Source organism: Hypomesus transpacificus, chromosome 5 (assembly GCF_021917145.1).
Source record: "Hypomesus transpacificus isolate Combined female chromosome 5, fHypTra1, whole genome shotgun sequence".
Lineage (NCBI taxonomy): Eukaryota > Metazoa > Chordata > Actinopteri > Osmeriformes > Osmeridae > Hypomesus > Hypomesus transpacificus.
This window is the reverse complement of record NC_061064.1, coordinates 2,622,747-2,640,267: the sequence shown is the minus strand read 5'-3', so window position 1 is coordinate 2,640,267 and position 17,521 is coordinate 2,622,747. Positions and strand designations below refer to the sequence as shown.

Here is a 17,521-nt window from a genome sequence, read left to right as displayed (position 1 = left end):
AACATATCTGTCTCATTACTTAAGGGCCCATGGCGGAGTTGGGTTGAAGAAGAGAACTAGGAATGGTTAATTATAGTTTTTTTTGTCCTCTATGGGGCACCGTACCCAGATTTACGAACACGTTTTTAATTTATCTCAGCCTCGTTTGTGAACGCAAAACTACGAAAAATGAACTTTACTATACGCGCTGCAAGACAGGATGACTGTAAGGACATATCTAGGATGATAATGGTAAGTTGCTTTTCCGACACCAGTGCCCTGATAGCTTACTGTCTCGCCTGCTGCTGTTACGCTTTTCGCTTTTGCTGTACATAGGAATTGGCAATTTATGAAAAAATGCCGGATCAGGTGAAGATCTCCCATGAAGGTAATTGTTATTTTTGGCTAATTGGAATAGGTCTACATGCGCTGCGTGTCCTCTCGTGCCCCCTCAATCGCCCGTGTGTTTACTTTTTTCTTTAGAGTTGGAGCGTGATGGCTTTTCTTCCAATCCGTTTTTCGAGTGCCTGGTTGCAGAAGTGCATGAAGAAGATAAGACTAAAGACGGTAAAATCTATATTTAAATAATACATTTAATTGATGCGTATTTTAGTTTATATAATTGTATAGGATAGGCTACAGCAAACATAAAACTAAATGTTGCATTGTCTAGGCATACGTCTTGTGCTGACATGCAGTTCAGCGACAAGGTTAAGGGTCAACTTCATCTGTATATTCAGGGGAAGTTATTGGCGGCCCATATTAACCTATATATCCAATGAGTTGTCCTGCCGTTTTTTTATGTTCTGTTCATTTACGCGTAGGGCACACCGTTGTTGGCTACGCCCTGTACTTTTACACATACAGCACGTGGAAAGGACGGTCGGTATTCATGGAAGACCTGTATGTGATGCCTGAGTTCCGAGGTAATTATTCCAGTGTCATGGTTTATGGTACTGTTACTGTTACTGTTCATAAAAAACACAAAACTCATGTTCTGCTGTCCATATGCAGGAAAAGGCATTGGAAAGGGTTTGATGAGCAAAGTGGCTAAAGTAAGTTTATATAGTCCAATGTGAGTCAGTCATCGCTGTATATCATTTATCTGTTGGGGTGATTCATAGTGAAGATAATCATTCACCCATTCACCTGTCTGTTTGGAAATACTGCTGATGTTGTTACCAAATTTAACTGCTGCTGTGACGGTCACTTTACTGCAGGCTTAGGTTATTTGTTTCTTATTCTTAGTTCTTAGGTTACTCATTATTCAGTAGAATCACTCAAGGATAAGTAACCCTAATCCTATCTATTAGGTTTGGATTTATTAAAGCCCAAGTTAAGGCCGCTAGGAAACCTTCAAGTGGATCAGGACCGAATAATTCCAACGTAGGCCCACCTGTACCTTTTACATGTTACAAATAGCACATCGACTTGAAACTTGTGAATCTACTTCCCAGGAGGGTAAGGAGAAGCAGTGTGCCAGACTGCAGCTGACCGTCCTGGACTGGAACACTCCATCACTAGACTTCTATGTTGCCAAAGGAGCTCATGACCTGACCGCTAACGAAGGGTGGCATTTTCTGCGATTTGACGAGGAAGCTATGGCCAACTTGGCCAAAGACGCTCCATAAGCTTAGGGTCTTTTTCACATCCTCCCGTGACAGTGTCTCTTGTTTTATAGGCTATGGATTGGTAAAACAAAAGTTGGGATACAAATAAATCGGTTTTATCCAGTTTTGGATAGTTATGTTTCAGTGGTTTTGCTTAGAGAGAGGTCTGTTAAGACAACCTTAGAAAAAGACGTATTCCATAAGTGTGGTTGCGGTTTAGTCCAGGAGGCGGTGGTAGAGCATCAATGACTACAACAGTCATGTTTGTTTACCACTAGGTGCTGCTAAAGGGTTGGGAAACTATTTATGAAGTGGGAAATAATTGGAATGTCATATCCAACATTACACTCCTCCAAGGTCACTGACACGAGACAAGATTGGGTGGTCAAACAATATTTATTTGTCAATAGAAAAATACAGGAAACCATTTCAAATATAAAACCAGTAGATTAAATGTACAATCCATCAACATTAAAGTGAAGACCAACACATACATGGAAATTCTGGGCTTGTCGGTCCTTGTTAAAACTGCACTGTTATGGGTGTACTGACCAATGAATCCCACCTATGTGAGCTTGCGTACACTGACCGTACCCAAGAAATAACACACTGTTTATAAAACATGAAATATGTACATTTTGGATAGAAAAACCTTGTGAACAACATCCCTCAGTGTAAACAGCAACATAATCAATCATGTTATGTTTATATCATAAATGTATTTATAATTCAAATACATTATCCAACCTCAATCAAGGGTGCAGTTCAAATACTCCCAGTTATGAACAGTGAATGGTATAACACACCCTTTGCCTACAAATTTATAATAAACTACAACATATGTCAGAGGCATCAGACATCACAAGGGAAGACATTTGGCAGTTGTCAACTCATATTCTACATAGAAGGTGGGTCTTCATATGCAGGTAGTCCATATCCACATAGCTAAAACTTCACTATAATAGTAAAAAAAAGATCTAAATGAACACCACTCATTGAATCCACCTGCAATGTTTTTTCTTGGCAAATCTCAATCTATGGAAGGGATCTCCACTCCATCCCTAATTCTTCACACATATGCGTTCCTGCCATACTGGCTAGGCATCTGGGAGACAGAGGGCCCTGAGAACACTGTTCCTCTGGTGGGGGGCTGGTATGTGTACGGCCTAGAAAACCAGGGGACAGAGCAATCAGCACTCATCATACCGTCATCATGGGAGTCATGGCTGAGCGGTGAGGGAGTCGGGCTAGTAATCAGAAGGTTGCCGGATCGATTCCCCGCTCTGGATAAGAGCGTCTGCTAAATGACTAAATGTAAATGTAAATCAAAAGTGGTATACTCATACTGTAGCTCCCGCAGAACAACACGGATGTAGGCGCGCGGCGGAAACATGTCTTAATACTGTTCATTTAGCAGCCGTTTTTATCCAGAGCGAATCACAGGGTATTTGAACCTGCGACCTGCAGTGAAAATTATCTACCAGCTCAACCATCTGAGCTAAACCCATCCATCCACATTGGAGTGCGGATACTCACAGTTTCTGCTCGGGGGTCCCCAGTTTACATGAACACATCAGGCACGACCCTCCACAGATGGCAAGCGTGGCGGAGCACCAGCCGATGTAAAGGCCCTCTCCAATCTCATACCTGCTCATCAGAAAGGGTTTTAATTGCCATGAAAGTTTGCACAGACAAGGAATTTACTTTGGCAGGAAGGTGCATACATTCAACATATAGGGATCTTAAATATGTGGTCTAACTATACTAAAGGTAGAAAGTCTAACTAATACTATGGGGCTAAGTATGTAAACATTTAGAATATTATGAAAATTGTATTAAAAAAATAGCCATAATATACTATATATAAAAATTAAAAAATACAAACAGTACAAATTGTGTAAAAATACAAATAGTGTAACAAATATGGCAAGGTGTCATTGTGCATAGTGATTAAAGTCCGTATAAGCCCTTGGCCTTGTTGAAGAGGCCAGCAGCGGATGGGAAGAAATTGTTTTTGTGGTGTGTGTGGTGTTGGTCCTGATGAACCGCAGCCTTCTGCCGGAGGGGAGTGGCTGATAGGAATGCATGCAGCATATGTACATGTAGCCTAGTGTAACAGACATGGTCTTCAAGTTCACTCCGACCAGGAATCAAACCGACCACCTCTGACTTCCCAAGCGCCACCACTACCAACTACGCCAACGGAAAGCTAGCGATTCGTTGATGCGGGTGGCCAACAAATAGAACAGTATACAGCAACATATACAACAGTATACAGCACATCGCAAAGTTAAGATATGCTCCAGTCTATCAGTGGACAATCTGTACAAACCTTGACATGTTTATAACACAGTCTGTGGACTACTACTACCCATGACAGAGAACTTTACATTTACACCTAAGTTGATGCCAACATTTAATTCACATCAAATTTCCCTTACAGTTTTTAATGTATTGAATGTACGCACTTTGTCCCTGGATAGAAGGGGTCAAAGAACTCCTGGGTTATATTGTAGGCATACCAGGAAACCGAGATCATGGTGCACAAGCCTGGAGGATGTAGAGAGCATAAGGAACATGACTGAGAACCACACTTGTTTTGAAAAGTCTGTAAGTTGAGCATTTGAGATGTTATTATTGCACTGTAGTATCATTGTTTTTTGTTAAAAATACATTAAATTAGCTATCTAAAGCATTGCTTTCCCAAGCAAAATGGCAGTTATTGTCCATTTGTGATTGAATGTTGTGTCTCAATTACCAAGTTAAAAAAAAATGGTGTGAGAGGTGGTGTTACCCTGCAAGAGGAAGAGCATGCCCCCCAAACCAGCGATTCTGCCCTTCATGACGTAGTCCTCTCCTCCTGCTTTGGTGCATTGCATTCCCACTAGGGCCGCCACGATACCCAGGCTTCCCAACACGATAGAGGTGATCATCAACGCCCTGGACGCCTGTATGTAACCTGCACACAAACAACCACAAATCAATCTGCATTTTCTTACAAATATAAACTATAAACCACCCATGCTACAGTAGTGAGTCAGTCCACTGTACGCCAGACAGCCTGTCCTTACCATTTAGACTCTGTTTTGAGTTTTAGACAATCAGTGTCACCAATAAAGGGTCAGTAGACTGTCAATATCAGATGATATAGACATAAAGGTGATAGGTGTGCTCTTCCTGTCCTTGAGAAACAGCCAGCTATGTGGGTGTGTGCTGTGTCATTGTAAGTTTTCACTGGTGGGTCGATGTTATCTTAGGTTATCATTTCTTAACTGCTTTGTCCTGTTTCAATTAATTCTCCTATGCATTCTCAGGAAAATGTAATAAAATCGTATAGAACAAAGTTCCTGACTTGTATGTTGAAAACATATTGTTGACATAATTTCTTACAAATATCCCACTAAATGTAGAGGTGCAAACGTCTAAAAAGTTGTCATGAATAAACCTGGTTACTATGATATATCTCTACAGCCCAACAACTCGAAAACTTTAATATGCGTTATCGTCTAACCATGCCTACCCGAAAGAGCGAGCATAGATGGAAAGTCGCGGCAGTTGCTAACCCCTGTGGAGTCGGTGGCGCATGATATCCACAGGTTTTCATAAATGGTTGATGTGGTGATAACGTTTCCATCCACAGAGGAAACTCTCCAGTATCGGTTTGGTAGAGCAACACCGACCATCACCCAGGCCAGAAAACCTAGAAAAGACGCTAGAACTTCGACAATCCCGTTCATAATTCTTCACTCGTTTCTTCCCGGCCTGAATAGTTGATGGTTGGTTTGATTAAAAACAATGACTGATAGTTAGCCTAGTCTCATTTGCAAGTCTACACAAGTTGGCTCTAAATACGATACTGTACAGCGGAGTTCCTGCAGGCTCACTATAGTTGCGCGTCTCTGGAATAAATGTGTTGCCTACATTCTTTGGGGATGCTACGGTGTGTTTATAAATAAATGATTCACGACGCAACTTTAGTGCCACTCCTTCGTTTTTTCTGTACATTGCTTGCCATCCATATCTTATATTTTCAAGGACTGCTCAAGTGTTGATCGAAAGACAACGAGTTCATAGGAGGCTATGCAAACGAAATGACTTTAACTAGCTATTCATCACTTTTCTTTGAAATTATGTTCATAAATCACAACGACCGGCTTACATCACGTTATAACTATCACTCAAGAAGTGAATGATAAATTTAAACGAAACATTATGTCCCCAAAGCCTCTAATGCAAAACTAAAGCCTAACAGAAGAGTCGCCTAGGCTACACCTAGGACAGATCAATTTGGATGAACAAATCAAGCAATTTCCATCTACTGCTACTGACTATTGCATTTTCAGCATATGACATTTGGCACCAAGAACATTTATATTATTATTTCTTAGGAACATAATAAAGACATGGCTGACTACAGATCCTGATAAGCTGAGGTTTTGGTCAAAATAGTGGGCTATATATAGCTTTAGCACTGCAACGTGATAATTATCAGCAGAGAAAATGCATAGTCAGCAGATAAGCCATCCATCGCAGGTTTCTCAAATTGACAAACAGCAGCATAAACACGATTAGGCTACATGTTGTTTTTTAAAGCACGTTATTAATAAATAGTTAATATCATCACAATACATTATTTTCATTACTGTCTTTTACTCAATAATTTGACATTATGAACAATAATTGCTTACCAGGCAGAGAAAACATAGATGGGAAGTCTAAACAGTTGTATACCCCGGTTGAATCGCTGGCACAAGACATCCAGAGATTTTCATAGATAGTGGAGGTTGTGATTACGCTCCCGTCCGTGGATGATTCTTTCCAGTACTGATCTTGTAGTGATATGGCCACCATTATCCAACCCACAAAACACAATGAAAGTGCCAGAACTTCGCTGATTTGATTCATTTTGAGCAGATTTCTTCGGAACAAAGTTTGAAAGGTGTCAGTGAGTGTCAGAAACCAGTTCTTAAATGCTGTCTCAGCCTCTGTTTTACGGCCCAACCTATTCAAGTTTTGTTATCTGAACTTAACTGAAACGAGCTGAACGGACTTTGAACCTTGCTTAGGCCGCATGTTAAAAAAGAGTTAGGCTATTCCCGCCCAAAAGTGTGTGATCCTTGATTTGACCCGAAGGTTACAAGGATGTAGGCTAGACGTGTAGAAACTAAGAATCCATCAAAGTCAAGGATAATGATTGATAATGATTTTGCCTGAAATTGATATATCCTTTAATGTGTGGTAAACAGTGAAGCGTTCATCCCATTGTCACAGATCTTTCTTTAGCCAATACTTTACTGTCCCCATTGCAGCATTGGTTAAAGATTGTTGTACTCATTGGCGATTTTAGACTAAATTTAGGCACCCCTAAATGTAATCTCAGCACCCCTAAAATATTGATATAAAAAAAAATAAGAAATCTTGAATTATTATGTTCTTAATTAAGTTTTTGTGCTCTAATTTAAGAGTTTGCAAACATGTCTGTTAGTGGCAGATGACAAACAATTACAGGTTCAAGGGGCTTTAAACAGGTTTAATATCAAGTGTCTCATACACCTTTAGTCTGCCAGTAAAACCAAAGGAGAAGAAGTAGCCTAGGTAGTTAATTTCATGGCGCAGATTAAGAACACAAGTCACATTCTCATTGGGGGCTAAGCCTCCCTAAAGGTCTGATCCTAGAATTGGCCCTGGTTGTACTGTCATCGAACAGAACTGATCACACAAATGGTCTATCCCTTTCTGCAATTCAAATTGCCTAGGCTACTTTATAGTCTTACAACAATCATCATCCACAATATTGCTTATTTAATCTCAAACAGTAGGATAAGAGGCAGACAATGACAGACCTCAGGATAGTTTTGTATAAAAAGTTGATTTATTTAAAGTGTTGTGTTTCATTGCAACTCAGCTGGATTTGCGAAAATCACGACCTGTAAGAGACAGTAGATGGTTTATCCAATCACCTGCAAAGTGTATTTTCCCCTCTCATTTGCAATCATTTTCAATGGACCACTTCCCAAATGGGGCTGTGTAACCAACCATTTGGCGACATCAGGTTAAGTTTTGTGTCCAATGAAGACTTAAAGGATACAATATATTCTTGTGTATTTGAGATGAATTTGGTTAACCCCAAAAAAGTTTAACCCCAAAAAGAAGAGATTAGCTTTTTGATGGCGTAAAATATGGGTAAAGTAGTGTTAATGTAGGTAGTGGTCGCTTTCACAAGTCAGAGGTGACAAATTTTGACGGCGACGTGACTGCCCCTGTGGAAACACTAAGACATCAGAAAAACTATCCGCTCTCGATGTTGTCTTGTTTTACTTATCTAGTTTGTGCTTTTGGTGCAGGTCTATGGAGGAACTAAATCAAAGAATAAAAGTAAATGCAGAGCATTATTGCAGAGTACACATTTGAAACGTAGATCAGGAAATTGATGATTCATAGGCCTACAGGATTTGCAGCGATTTAGCATCAAACAAATGTGAAGGGTGACAAAGAATTTGTTCCAACACCTGCTCTTTCATGAACATAAGATGTTTGTCTAAGTGGGAATGGGTTGTGATGTTTAGAAATGGATCTGTCATTGTGCGGGGTTTTGAACATGAGTAATACATTGACCAAAGAGCAGGCAGTGTTTGAAGGTACAGTACAGCTTGCATATATCACAGGTCAGCCACATCAAGGGGGAGATGCAGGCCAATACTTCACTAGTACGGAGCTTAAAATGTAATGTCAATTCATTCTGATTCGGCTGTGGACATCTGTTGGGAAACCTAATGTACCCGTTTTTATATACGGAGGTGATGTGACTATGGGCTACTTTTCAGATGTACCAGACCTGTATACCTGAGTTATGGTGGGTGATACAGTACACAGTACAATAAAACACAGTGCATAAATCATTTGTCTTATCGCTTTTTTCTGTTAATGTTTTGTTTGATAAACTTCAATCAACGGCATTTCAATTGGCTTTGAACCCACCACCTCATATTGTTTACCCACATTTGTACCATCTCATTGGCTGTAACTATAGTTTAATTCATCCTTTAAATTTCTCTGATGTCTTGACTAAATTAATAAAGATGTACTTTAACACTTTAACAACTCTTAATTAGTCAAGTGTCTTCAGTCCAGGACTTAATATTCAAACTAAGGCAACCTTAGTTCAAGCTCAATCATTAAACAAAAGTCTTGTAGAACAAGAATAGTAGTGTGTATCAGCCTTGGACAGCATTTGTCTTCTTGTGACAGGCGGTATCCTGTTGTGCTGGAGGTCTTTTAAAGGCCCGAGTTTGTGAGCTGCCTGCCAATACACTGTCTCCATTGAGCAGATGCCAGGTCACATGATACCACACATTCAGCCACATCCTTAGCAGACCCACAGCAGCCAGCACCAGGCTTATAATCAAGATGTTGTTCTTTTAACGTTCCAGACTTTTCTTCATGTACATGAACTTGTTACCACGGTACCACCTTATGTTCACTCAATGTTTTCCTTTTAGGAGAATTACTTTCCTTATTGGGTTGGAGGATAAAACACATCACATCATTTAAAACCACTATTAAAAATCTTAAACTACGTTCTTTATAATGCAGTCTTCAAGAACAGCATAACCATTCAAAATGTCATCAATGTCAACATCACGTAAGGCAGGAAGCTTCCAGATCTTTATGCAGTTTTTATGGACCATACAAATCTTGAAGTCAATTGACTGTCAATGAAAGACATTTTTTTTTTTTCATAAATATTATCTTCCATTAGAAGATAGAATAGTAACACCAGATTAATTCATCACTGAATTATCTTAGCACTACTTTTATTGGTTTAGTTGACCAGTATGTGTTATATAAACACACAGTGTGTCGTTTTATGTAAGTGTTTGCCCTCAATATAAGTCAACAGTGTTAAAGATTATTTGCACAATCCTGAGTATTTGATGTGTATTCAGTGTGAGTTTCGATTGAATTGTTGGCTCAAACTTGGTGTACTCAATCAGTTCTGCTAGTCAGAGTAAAATTGATTTGGAAAATCTACTTCAGTAATGATGGAGGAAAAATTAAATACCAAATAGATTTGATGTTTGTGATTGATGAGTACTGCTACAGTTTCTTTATTACAAGGAGATTACATTTTATTTATATATTACTTATTTATAATATTCAAACTTGGTTTGGCAGCATAAACCAGGGAGATTGCATCACAAAAAAAATATGCAAACAATATAAAACATGAAATAACTTAGTGACCATTATTGTTTCATTTTAAACTCAAAACAGTAACACATTTTATACATAGGCTATGTATATACAGTATCCTATAATATTTTTTTAACACTGTCGAAATGGTTCCATTTAGTGTGTACTCATTCTGGAGTTGTAAATATCATTTTGAAAGGTTTCCCCCTCAGAAAATAACTTAAAATAAAACTGTAAAATATAAACTCCCAATTCAGTAGAGTAGAACACCTGTGCTATTAGACTCTTTACGTTCCAATATTTAGTCTAAATTCTTTCCCTATCAACTTTAATCCTCACAGTGAAACTTATATACACAATGGGCCTTATTATAGGTGATGTAAGTCTTAAGTGTGCAACAGAATGGTGTAATGGTTGATCAAAGCAAAGATCAAACCTCTTGGTTGGGATACTGTCCATCATCAGAAGTGTCCCAGCCCTGGGCACGCTACAGAAACTCTGTAGGTTTTTGATCCAACCCAAATTTTAACCACCCTGATTTAAACACGTCAAAAATAAAAAAATTATAATCAGTTGAGCACAATGTTGTAGTGTTGGAGGGATTATCAGTAAGATAGCTCTACAGGAGGGTGGGAGTCCATTGACGTAAATCATTTTGTGAATATGGCAACACACACTCCCCCCCCCCCCCCCCCCTCCCAAAACAGAAAATGAAAACGTGAGGACAGTGAGTAACTTAGCAGCTCATGGCAGAATGCTACACATGATACAATGTTGGCTGAAGCAAAAGCCTGGCAAAACTTTTAGCACGTATCACTACTTTTCACTTGTGCCCTCTATACAGGGTAATCGCACTTCTGGTTCGTTTTATGTGAAGGATAACCATGAAAGAAAAGAATAAAAACACAAAAGTTTTAGTTACTTGTTATTGTGTATTCATTTGAATATGGACTTCGTAGACGGCCGGCGGCAGAATGGGGCAGCCCTTTGATCCATCTCTCAGATCTTCTTCGACACAACCAGACCAACGAGACCAGCCAATCCAGCAACACCAAGGCCAATTCCTCCGACAATGGCCATGCCAACCAAACCATCTGGTAAACAAACAAAACTATTTACCATCCATCATCATCATCATCAAATTGGACATCATGAATTGTGCTCACTTTGAGATTTATGTACAATACTATATTGATATATCTGCTGGACAAGACATGACAACTGGCGACACTAGGCTGAAACAAGCTTGGTGTCCCCATGGCATCAAATAAGCTATTGCTGATAAGGCAGAAGTCTTAGTTTGACTGTTCCGACGCAGAAGGAAGACTTTAGCTTGCGTCAAGATACAAGAAACACAAAAAGCTGCCCCCGGCAACATTATAGTAAAAAAGAGGCACAATATGGCAAGTAGGGATGATATTGTGTTATTAAAGCCACAGCCCCATGCTCAGCTCACCTTTCCTCATCGCCTTCTTAATGAGAGTCTCCAGATCCAAAGCTTGAGTGTTTCCTGGTTCACTCTTCAGTAGAATCCGGATGCATTTCAGTCCTCTCTCATATTCCTGAAAGACGCCATTCAAATATAGAATTGTAGTCCCTTCACTTATAATAGACACATTATGGCATCATATGAAGACACAAAACACATGGAGATACCTTCCCATTACCTTTAGTTTGTAGTTTCCAATTGCCAGGTAAAACAAGTAGTCCCTCTGGTCATCCTTAGTTCCTTTGTGTATCAGCTCTGTACAAATAGGCTGTGATTAACGTATGTTTATCTTTCATCTGTCTTAAAATGTTCTTATTCTCTGGGTTCCTCTCGCTATGTAGACAACTTGCAACGATAAACAGAACCCAGATAGATACTGTCATACAAGGACACGGAGGCACTTATCATATACGGTGATAGCGCGTAGGCTACAGTGTACACTTATCACATAACGCTACGGTGATAGCGTTTGTTAGGACTTCGGTTTACCGTCTAGAAGAACTATGCCCTTCTTGATGTCGTTGGAGGACTTGCTCCGAATCAGACACCATGCATATTCGAACTTTGTATCTTTGGTCACATCCGCTTTGGCCAGCTCGGCTTTATACTTCTTTTCAAATTTCTGAGAAAACAATGCAGAGTTAATTGCTACTATATTGACCATTTGGATAAAGGCATAACAATATTCCAGTATGTTAATGACAGACGACGCAACGTGTTTCAGTCAATGGTTATACGAACGATTGCTAAAGCTAGGCTAACTAGTTAGCTAGCTATATTATCTAGCCGTACGAGTTCAATACGATAATGCTCATACAATGCAGCCTCCATCATCCAATACCCCCATTAGTCACATTAATCATTCTGCATCGAAAGGATGTTCAGACCAACCCATAAAGAGACACTGAGATAAACTCACCGAAAGATCCTCCGGCGTTACAACTTCGTCAACAACAGCCTCCATGTTTACGGATACAGTAACAATATATTGCGTCATAACCGGAAACACAACGTTTTCCTTCCTACGACTCATCATCATTACCTTCTTGACCTTGTTGTATCAGCGCCTTATCGATGTATTACAGTAGGCTATTAAAAACAAATCATATATAAAACATTTTTAAAAAAATGATATCAATGTTACATAATTGTCTGGATCATTATTGAAACACGACCATCTCAAGGATTTGGTCGGTGCACTTAATTGATTTGAAGCCACACTAATTAGGGCTGGGTCGTCCACAGGTGTGTGTTCAACACCCAATCAAAACGGCTTCTGACATGAGAACGAGCCAGATTCAAATGAATGAGGAATCTCAAGAAGAAGAATAATAGAAATAGAATTCGATGGTCCTTTTGCATTTTACAAACTGAAATACCTTGAACGTTTACAAATACAGTTTAGAGAAAAATCCGAATCATGAATGACTCAACATACATGTGGTAAGTTATCAAAAAGAGTGACAAAATATGCAATGCATTGCGTATAATTAATCAGTTGTTCACGGAATTACATTTGGGTGTGTGCAAAGTTGACGACTTTTCTTCAGGGTACAGTAAAGCTTTCTTAATGTTTATTCCAGTATATTGTGTTGCCTTCTACACGTTTGCTTTGCTGACAATGCACCACCGGGTAAGTAAAATGAAAACATGGGTTTTACCAAAATATTGCTTCGCATCGTCTGGAGCCTATTGATAATGTTAAACCACGTCCTCATTTTCTGAAGGGATGTTTAGAACCGAATGTCACGATCGTCATTTCTGGGTCGCTGTCAGGTCAAATATTCTTGGTACAAAATTCCGATTTGCTGTCGAAGGTGAGTGATGTTAAATCTAAACTAAAGGACGGAAATGATGAGCTATGCTCAAAATAATTTTGAGATGTCATCCATTTAAATATTTTTTTTGTTTAACACCCGAAATTGATTGACAGGTAGCGATGGAGTCCACATACTGCTCAGACAACAGGCTGCAGAATGTGGCTACACCATGGTGTTGGACACCAAGGGGGACTTAGTCCTCAGAGCCTCTTTCTTGGCGTGCTATGTAATAAATGAGGTGATAAGCAACTGTGGACGAAGAGTAAATTAATGGCTCCTGCAGACTCAATACGAAAACTCACAGGTTATTGAACATATGCATCGATATGGCAAACTGTAAGCTCTGTTTGTCTTCCAGAAAGATTCAGACTTCAGTCTGCTTGTGTGGTTTGTGCACCAAGATGAGCGCGGAGAGGAGAGATCCTACCCTCTACAGCTTAGCTGCCTGCTGGAGCACCCATGGAAACCCCGCGAGATCATCTGTGAGGAGAACTACATGGAGGTAAGCAGAGCTCTGTGAGAAATATGACCGTGACTTTGTCAAGTTTCTCCTATTATAGGTCTCGAATCTTTACTTTCTTGACTCATTCTGAGGGGATTTGTTGGGCTCTGGGATCATTGTGTCAGGTCTCCGTGAGGAAGCTACGCCCTCCTACTGCTCACCAGGGAGTGGAGTGGATGGCTCCTCCACCCGAGGTGAGGTCATCCTCCTCTCCTAAACACCAACATCGCTCCTTCCTTCCAGATCTCCACAGCGTCTTCAGGTTTGTTGAACTTTCCTTGTGTGTGTGTGTGTGTGTGCTTCCAGATGTTGGACGAGGGGATGAGCGAGTGGCGGGTGGTGTTCCGTGTACCTGGCCCCTCCCACGGGACAAAGAGCCCCCCCGTGAAGAAGGAGACGGTCCCGGTGGAGACGGCCCAGCTCTTGGGTTACCACGTCAACACCAGCAAGACACGCATCACACTGCGCTGTGCTTACGACTCCCGCCTCTCCTACAAGCTGCAGCAGGTACTACTACTCCTGGGAGTCAGGTGGCTGAGCGGTTAGGGAATCAAGCTAGAAATCAGAAGGTTGCTGGTTTGATTCCCGACGTTGTGTCCTTGGGCAAGGCACTTCACCGTACTTGCCTCGGGGGAATGTCCAAGTTGCTCTGGATAAGAGCATCTGCTAAATGAATACATGTAAATGTACTTCTAGTTATATTCTAGGGTTATACTCTACTGTTGTGTTATAATCAGCTGTTTTTTAGTTTTTTGACCTTTTCCCATATACGTTTTGGTGTGTCTTTCTTGTTGGGCTATTCAAATACTGTAACTTTTTTTAATCGTCTGAGGAGAATGGTGTTGAGGTGGAGGTGGTGAGCGCTAGCATCCTGTATAAACACCAGTGGGTGCTTCTGCAAGTGGACGCATCCGTGGCCTGCACCACAAGTATGTCTCCTGTCGGGAAAGATATTCCCATGAATGCACATCCATGTTAAAATAGAAATACATCAACTTTGAAATGTGTGAGAATCTCACCCCCTCCACTCTTCAAGAAAAGGTCACCATGGAGGGAGGTAACCTTCTGTGGACCTTTCCCAAGAGTCTGTCCCCGCTGGTGCGGGCGCCCTTTAGAGACAGGGGCCTGAGGGTGGGCGTGGAGGGACGCCTTGTTAGCGACTGCACAGCCCGACAACGAGGATATATCATTAGGAAACAGGGTGGGAACATAAAAATCTGGATTCCATTCGGAGCAGAAGGAGGATACATCAAGGTATTGAGTCGGAATGTAGATGGTCATCGACACCTATCCCCCATTCCTAACCCCTCTTTTTGTATGTAGCTTTGGATAAAAGCTTCTACTAAAATAAATAAAATGTAAGGTGCCCTTCTCCCTCCCAGAGCTATGTGCAGGATGGCCATTACTTCCAGTCCTACTTCCTGGATCTGTTCTACATGCAGCAGTGGGAGGATGCTCTTTGGCCGATGACAGTCTCCCGCTCCTACAGGTCCCTGTCAATCATGCACCTCCGTCAAACTCCCCGTCTCATCAACGGCAAGTCTCCTCACAACACCAGCCAGTTAGAGACGCCTCCACCACAGCATCTCACATCCTTGTTTTGTCTCGGATGTTTTTGTGTTTGTTGCTATGCTACAGTGACCATGGCAGCGGAGCGTGTGTTCTCCATAGTTGTGGGCTCCTTCCCTCCGGATGTCTTCTTCTCCTACCTCAGTGTCGGGGAGCAGACTGTGTCCTGGGATGAGGTGCCACATTTCGGCTTCAATCTCTCAGAAGTCCCCTTCCCAAATGGCACCCATGGCTACCTGCTCCAAATCCCTTTCTCACACACCCTGGTGTCCCAGAAGGTGAGGGCAGAGGCAGTTATATCCCTGTAAATCCTCCTGTCTATAGTATAGTCCATGTGATGTCCTCTGGATTGTCTCCGTCTGCTACCGACTCTGGTCTCTGTTTGTCCTCTCCTAGTATGTAGGGAATAGTTATAGAAACTACAGGCTGACTGGGGTCTTCACCTTCATCCTCTCCCCCCATGGAGAGGTCTTCCACCACCCCATCACCGTGGAGACAGACCTGCAGGATGTTGGTCAGTCGGCTCCTGATGCTGCAGCTAAACTCTCGTTTTATTAAATTATTTTTCATAAATGTATGCTTTTATCCAAAGCGACATAGAAATAGTGCGTATAGAGAGTACAGCGTAAAATCAATGCGACAGGAAGTGATGCAATCCAATACTGCTAATCTCCACTCCCAACTAACCACGTCCTGTTGTCCGTGTGTCCTTCAGTCCTGCCCCGGGTGGAAGGGGACTGCACGGATAAAGGGGTTCGGCTGCAGGTGCATCAAGGGAACCTGATCTCCCAGTGGGAGGTGTATGTCGGCGGCCGGAGGCTGGACCGGGAGCTGGTGGAGCTGGCGGGCTATGAGCTGATCTCCATGAATAACTACTCCATCTTGCAGATCCCGCTCTATGGCCTGGGCATGACCTACGAGGTGGGAATGGATCTAACCAGGGGGAGGGAGTGAGCTGGTTCCTATGTGATCTCTAATCTGCTTCTTCTGATCCCGACAGGGTCTCAGTATGCAGGGTCTGGTGGTAAATGTGGGGGTGAGCGTGGAGGACAAGGAGACGTCTAGAGTGGAGAGCACCTTCACCCAGAAATGTGTCTTTCCTGTGAGGCAACTGCTTGGTAAAGAGATCCAGGTTTCACTATCCTCATCCAAGTCACCCAGACCCCCCCCCTCCCCCCCCCCCCCCCAATCTTCCATGCTGTTTTACTACATCAGTGTCCACAGGGCGATTCACATAAATATCTTTGTAATAAATGTGCCTGTAGACGTCTTTTATCCAAAGCGATGAACATGGGAAGGATTTGAACCTGGGACCTGCTTGGTCTGCAGGCAAATGTTCTACTTCTGAACTATGCCCATGCCATTTTTAACCTAAAGGGGGTCAGATGGCTGAGCGGTTAGGAAATCTGGATACTAATCAGAAGGTTGCCAGTTTGATTCCCGGCGGGGGGTCCCGGCGGTGCGATATGATGTTGTGTCCCTGGGCAAGGCACTTCACCCTGTTTGCCTCTGGATAAGAGCGTCTGCTAAATGACTAAACGTAAACCTGGTAGTTTTAACGGGGGCGTGTCCCCCCCCCGCAGTGTGTCTGCCCGACGACAGAGTGATCTTGATGGTGGACCTGGCGTCGGCCTCCCTGGACATCGATCCCAGTCTCACCACCTTACTGGACCCCAGCTGTACCCCAGTCCAAGTGGACGGAACACAGGCCATCTTCAGCTTCTCTCTGGACTCCTGTGGTACCATCAGAAACGTGAGGCCTGGGCTTCGTTCAGACGCGAAGCTAAGGGGTCGGAAGACTCTGTTAAAAGATGTACTAAAAGTACAGTAAGCGTGTCCACTTTATGCCCATGCTGTTCCTGTATTACTCTGTCGTAGGTGGAGGAGGACCAGGTGGTATACACCAACGAAGTGAGATACTCCCCCACAAATGCCCGGTATCCTCTCTTCAGGTGAGACTTTGGTCTTCATCACTGTTCAGCGTCTCTCTTCCAGTGGTCCAACGCACATCTTAATGAACTTCCTTCCTTAGCGTCCCTGTTGGCTGTGTCTATCCGGTGTATGGCAGTCGCTCCGTGTCCCTCTACCAGCCCAGGCATGTCTCCCCCTGGGCCCCCAGGAGAGCCTCTCGCTCCTGGTTGGTCCCTCCCCCCAACAGGGGTAGAGCCTCCAGCCCTTCAGAATACAGCATCACCCCTCCTTTAGAGATGAGGCCCGGAGACCCTGGGGTGAGAGTTACACACACACACACACACACATACATCTATCAGGGATAGCACTCTCTAATAAAAAAATCTTCTTCTTCAGGGGAACAAAACGGCAAATATTTCCAACTAATAGGTGACAACTGAAACAGGTA

The 17,521-nt window shown here is 42.2% G+C and overlaps 4 protein-coding genes across 6 annotated transcripts; 2 read left to right on the top strand and 2 right to left on the bottom strand.

Annotated features, from left to right (window-relative positions):
- Positions 1-90: 90 nt before the first annotated feature.
- On the top strand, positions 91-1,722 carry sat2b (spermidine/spermine N1-acetyltransferase family member 2b). The gene is made up of 6 exons (XM_047020096.1): positions 91-231; positions 316-367; positions 463-546; positions 804-905; positions 994-1,034; positions 1,437-1,722. The coding sequence occupies exons 1-6, from the start codon at positions 169-171 to the stop codon at positions 1,608-1,610; spliced, it is 516 nt and encodes a 171-aa protein (XP_046876052.1). The 5' UTR covers positions 91-168; the 3' UTR covers positions 1,611-1,722.
- Positions 1,723-1,816: 94 nt separating this feature from the next.
- On the bottom strand, positions 1,817-10,668 carry LOC124467715 (claudin-15-like). Of its 3 annotated transcripts, XM_047020089.1 has the most exons (6): positions 6,278-10,668; positions 5,110-5,289; positions 4,384-4,548; positions 4,058-4,139; positions 3,126-3,236; positions 1,817-2,755 (listed from the first exon to the last, which is right to left on the bottom strand). In XM_047020089.1, the coding sequence occupies exons 1-6, from the start codon at positions 6,492-6,494 to the stop codon at positions 2,659-2,661; spliced, it is 852 nt and encodes a 283-aa protein (XP_046876045.1). In that variant the 5' UTR covers positions 6,495-10,668; the 3' UTR covers positions 1,817-2,658. The 3 variants fall into 3 exon arrangements, with proteins under 3 accessions (XP_046876045.1, XP_046876046.1, XP_046876047.1); XM_047020090.1 differs by lacking the exon at positions 5,110-5,289; XM_047020091.1 differs by lacking the exon at positions 6,278-10,668 and having other exon boundaries at positions 5,110-6,255.
- Positions 10,669-10,694: 26 nt separating this feature from the next.
- Positions 10,695-12,274, bottom strand: LOC124467718 (mitochondrial fission 1 protein-like). Its single transcript, XM_047020097.1, has 5 exons — positions 12,191-12,274; positions 11,761-11,893; positions 11,450-11,526; positions 11,239-11,344; positions 10,695-10,876 (listed from the first exon to the last, which is right to left on the bottom strand). The coding sequence occupies exons 1-5, from the start codon at positions 12,266-12,268 to the stop codon at positions 10,782-10,784; spliced, it is 489 nt and encodes a 162-aa protein (XP_046876053.1). The 5' UTR covers positions 12,269-12,274; the 3' UTR covers positions 10,695-10,781.
- A 957-nt stretch (positions 12,275-13,231) lies between these two features.
- Positions 13,232-17,512, top strand: LOC124468261. The gene is made up of 14 exons (XM_047020920.1): positions 13,232-13,329; positions 13,450-13,593; positions 13,719-13,787; positions 13,900-14,100; positions 14,429-14,522; positions 14,630-14,847; positions 14,976-15,440; positions 15,559-15,676; positions 15,878-16,083; positions 16,163-16,280; positions 16,746-16,915; positions 17,041-17,114; positions 17,195-17,390; positions 17,470-17,512. The coding sequence occupies exons 1-14, from the start codon at positions 13,261-13,263 to the stop codon at positions 17,497-17,499; spliced, it is 2,172 nt and encodes a 723-aa protein (XP_046876876.1). The 5' UTR covers positions 13,232-13,260; the 3' UTR covers positions 17,500-17,512.
- The last annotated feature ends 9 nt before the right edge of the window (positions 17,513-17,521 follow it).

Excerpts from the sequence above, each read along its gene's own strand:
- sat2b (XM_047020096.1), top strand. The coding sequence starts at position 169 with ATGAACTTTACTATACGCGCTGCAAGACAGGATGACTGTAAGGACATA. Across the intron at positions 547-803 it reads AGAAGATAAGACTAAAGACG|GGCACACCGTTGTTGGCTAC; the intron begins GTAAAATCTATA and ends ATTTACGCGTAG. Across the intron at positions 1,035-1,436 it reads TGATGAGCAAAGTGGCTAAA|GAGGGTAAGGAGAAGCAGTG; the intron begins GTAAGTTTATAT and ends TCTACTTCCCAG.
- LOC124467715 (XM_047020089.1), bottom strand. The coding sequence starts at position 6,494 with ATGAATCAAATCAGCGAAGTTCTGGCACTTTCATTGTGTTTTGTGGGT. Across the intron at positions 4,140-4,383 it reads CATGCTCTTCCTCTTGCAGG|GCTTGTGCACCATGATCTCG; the intron begins GTAACACCACCT and ends TACATCCTCCAG. Across the intron at positions 3,237-4,057 it reads CCCTTCTATCCAGGGACAAA|GTATGAGATTGGAGAGGGCC; the intron begins GTGCGTACATTC and ends TCTGATGAGCAG.
- LOC124467718 (XM_047020097.1), bottom strand. The coding sequence starts at position 12,268 with ATGACGCAATATATTGTTACTGTATCCGTAAACATGGAGGCTGTTGTT. Across the intron at positions 11,894-12,190 it reads TAACGCCGGAGGATCTTTCG|AAATTTGAAAAGAAGTATAA; the intron begins GTGAGTTTATCT and ends TTGTTTTCTCAG. Across the intron at positions 11,345-11,449 it reads TTGGAAACTACAAACTAAAG|GAATATGAGAGAGGACTGAA; the intron begins GTAATGGGAAGG and ends GGCGTCTTTCAG.
- LOC124468261 (XM_047020920.1), top strand. The coding sequence starts at position 13,261 with ATGGTGTTGGACACCAAGGGGGACTTAGTCCTCAGAGCCTCTTTCTTG. Across the intron at positions 17,115-17,194 it reads GCCCGGTATCCTCTCTTCAG|CGTCCCTGTTGGCTGTGTCT; the intron begins GTGAGACTTTGG and ends TTCCTTCCTTAG. Across the intron at positions 17,391-17,469 it reads TGAGGCCCGGAGACCCTGGG|GGGAACAAAACGGCAAATAT; the intron begins GTGAGAGTTACA and ends CTTCTTCTTCAG.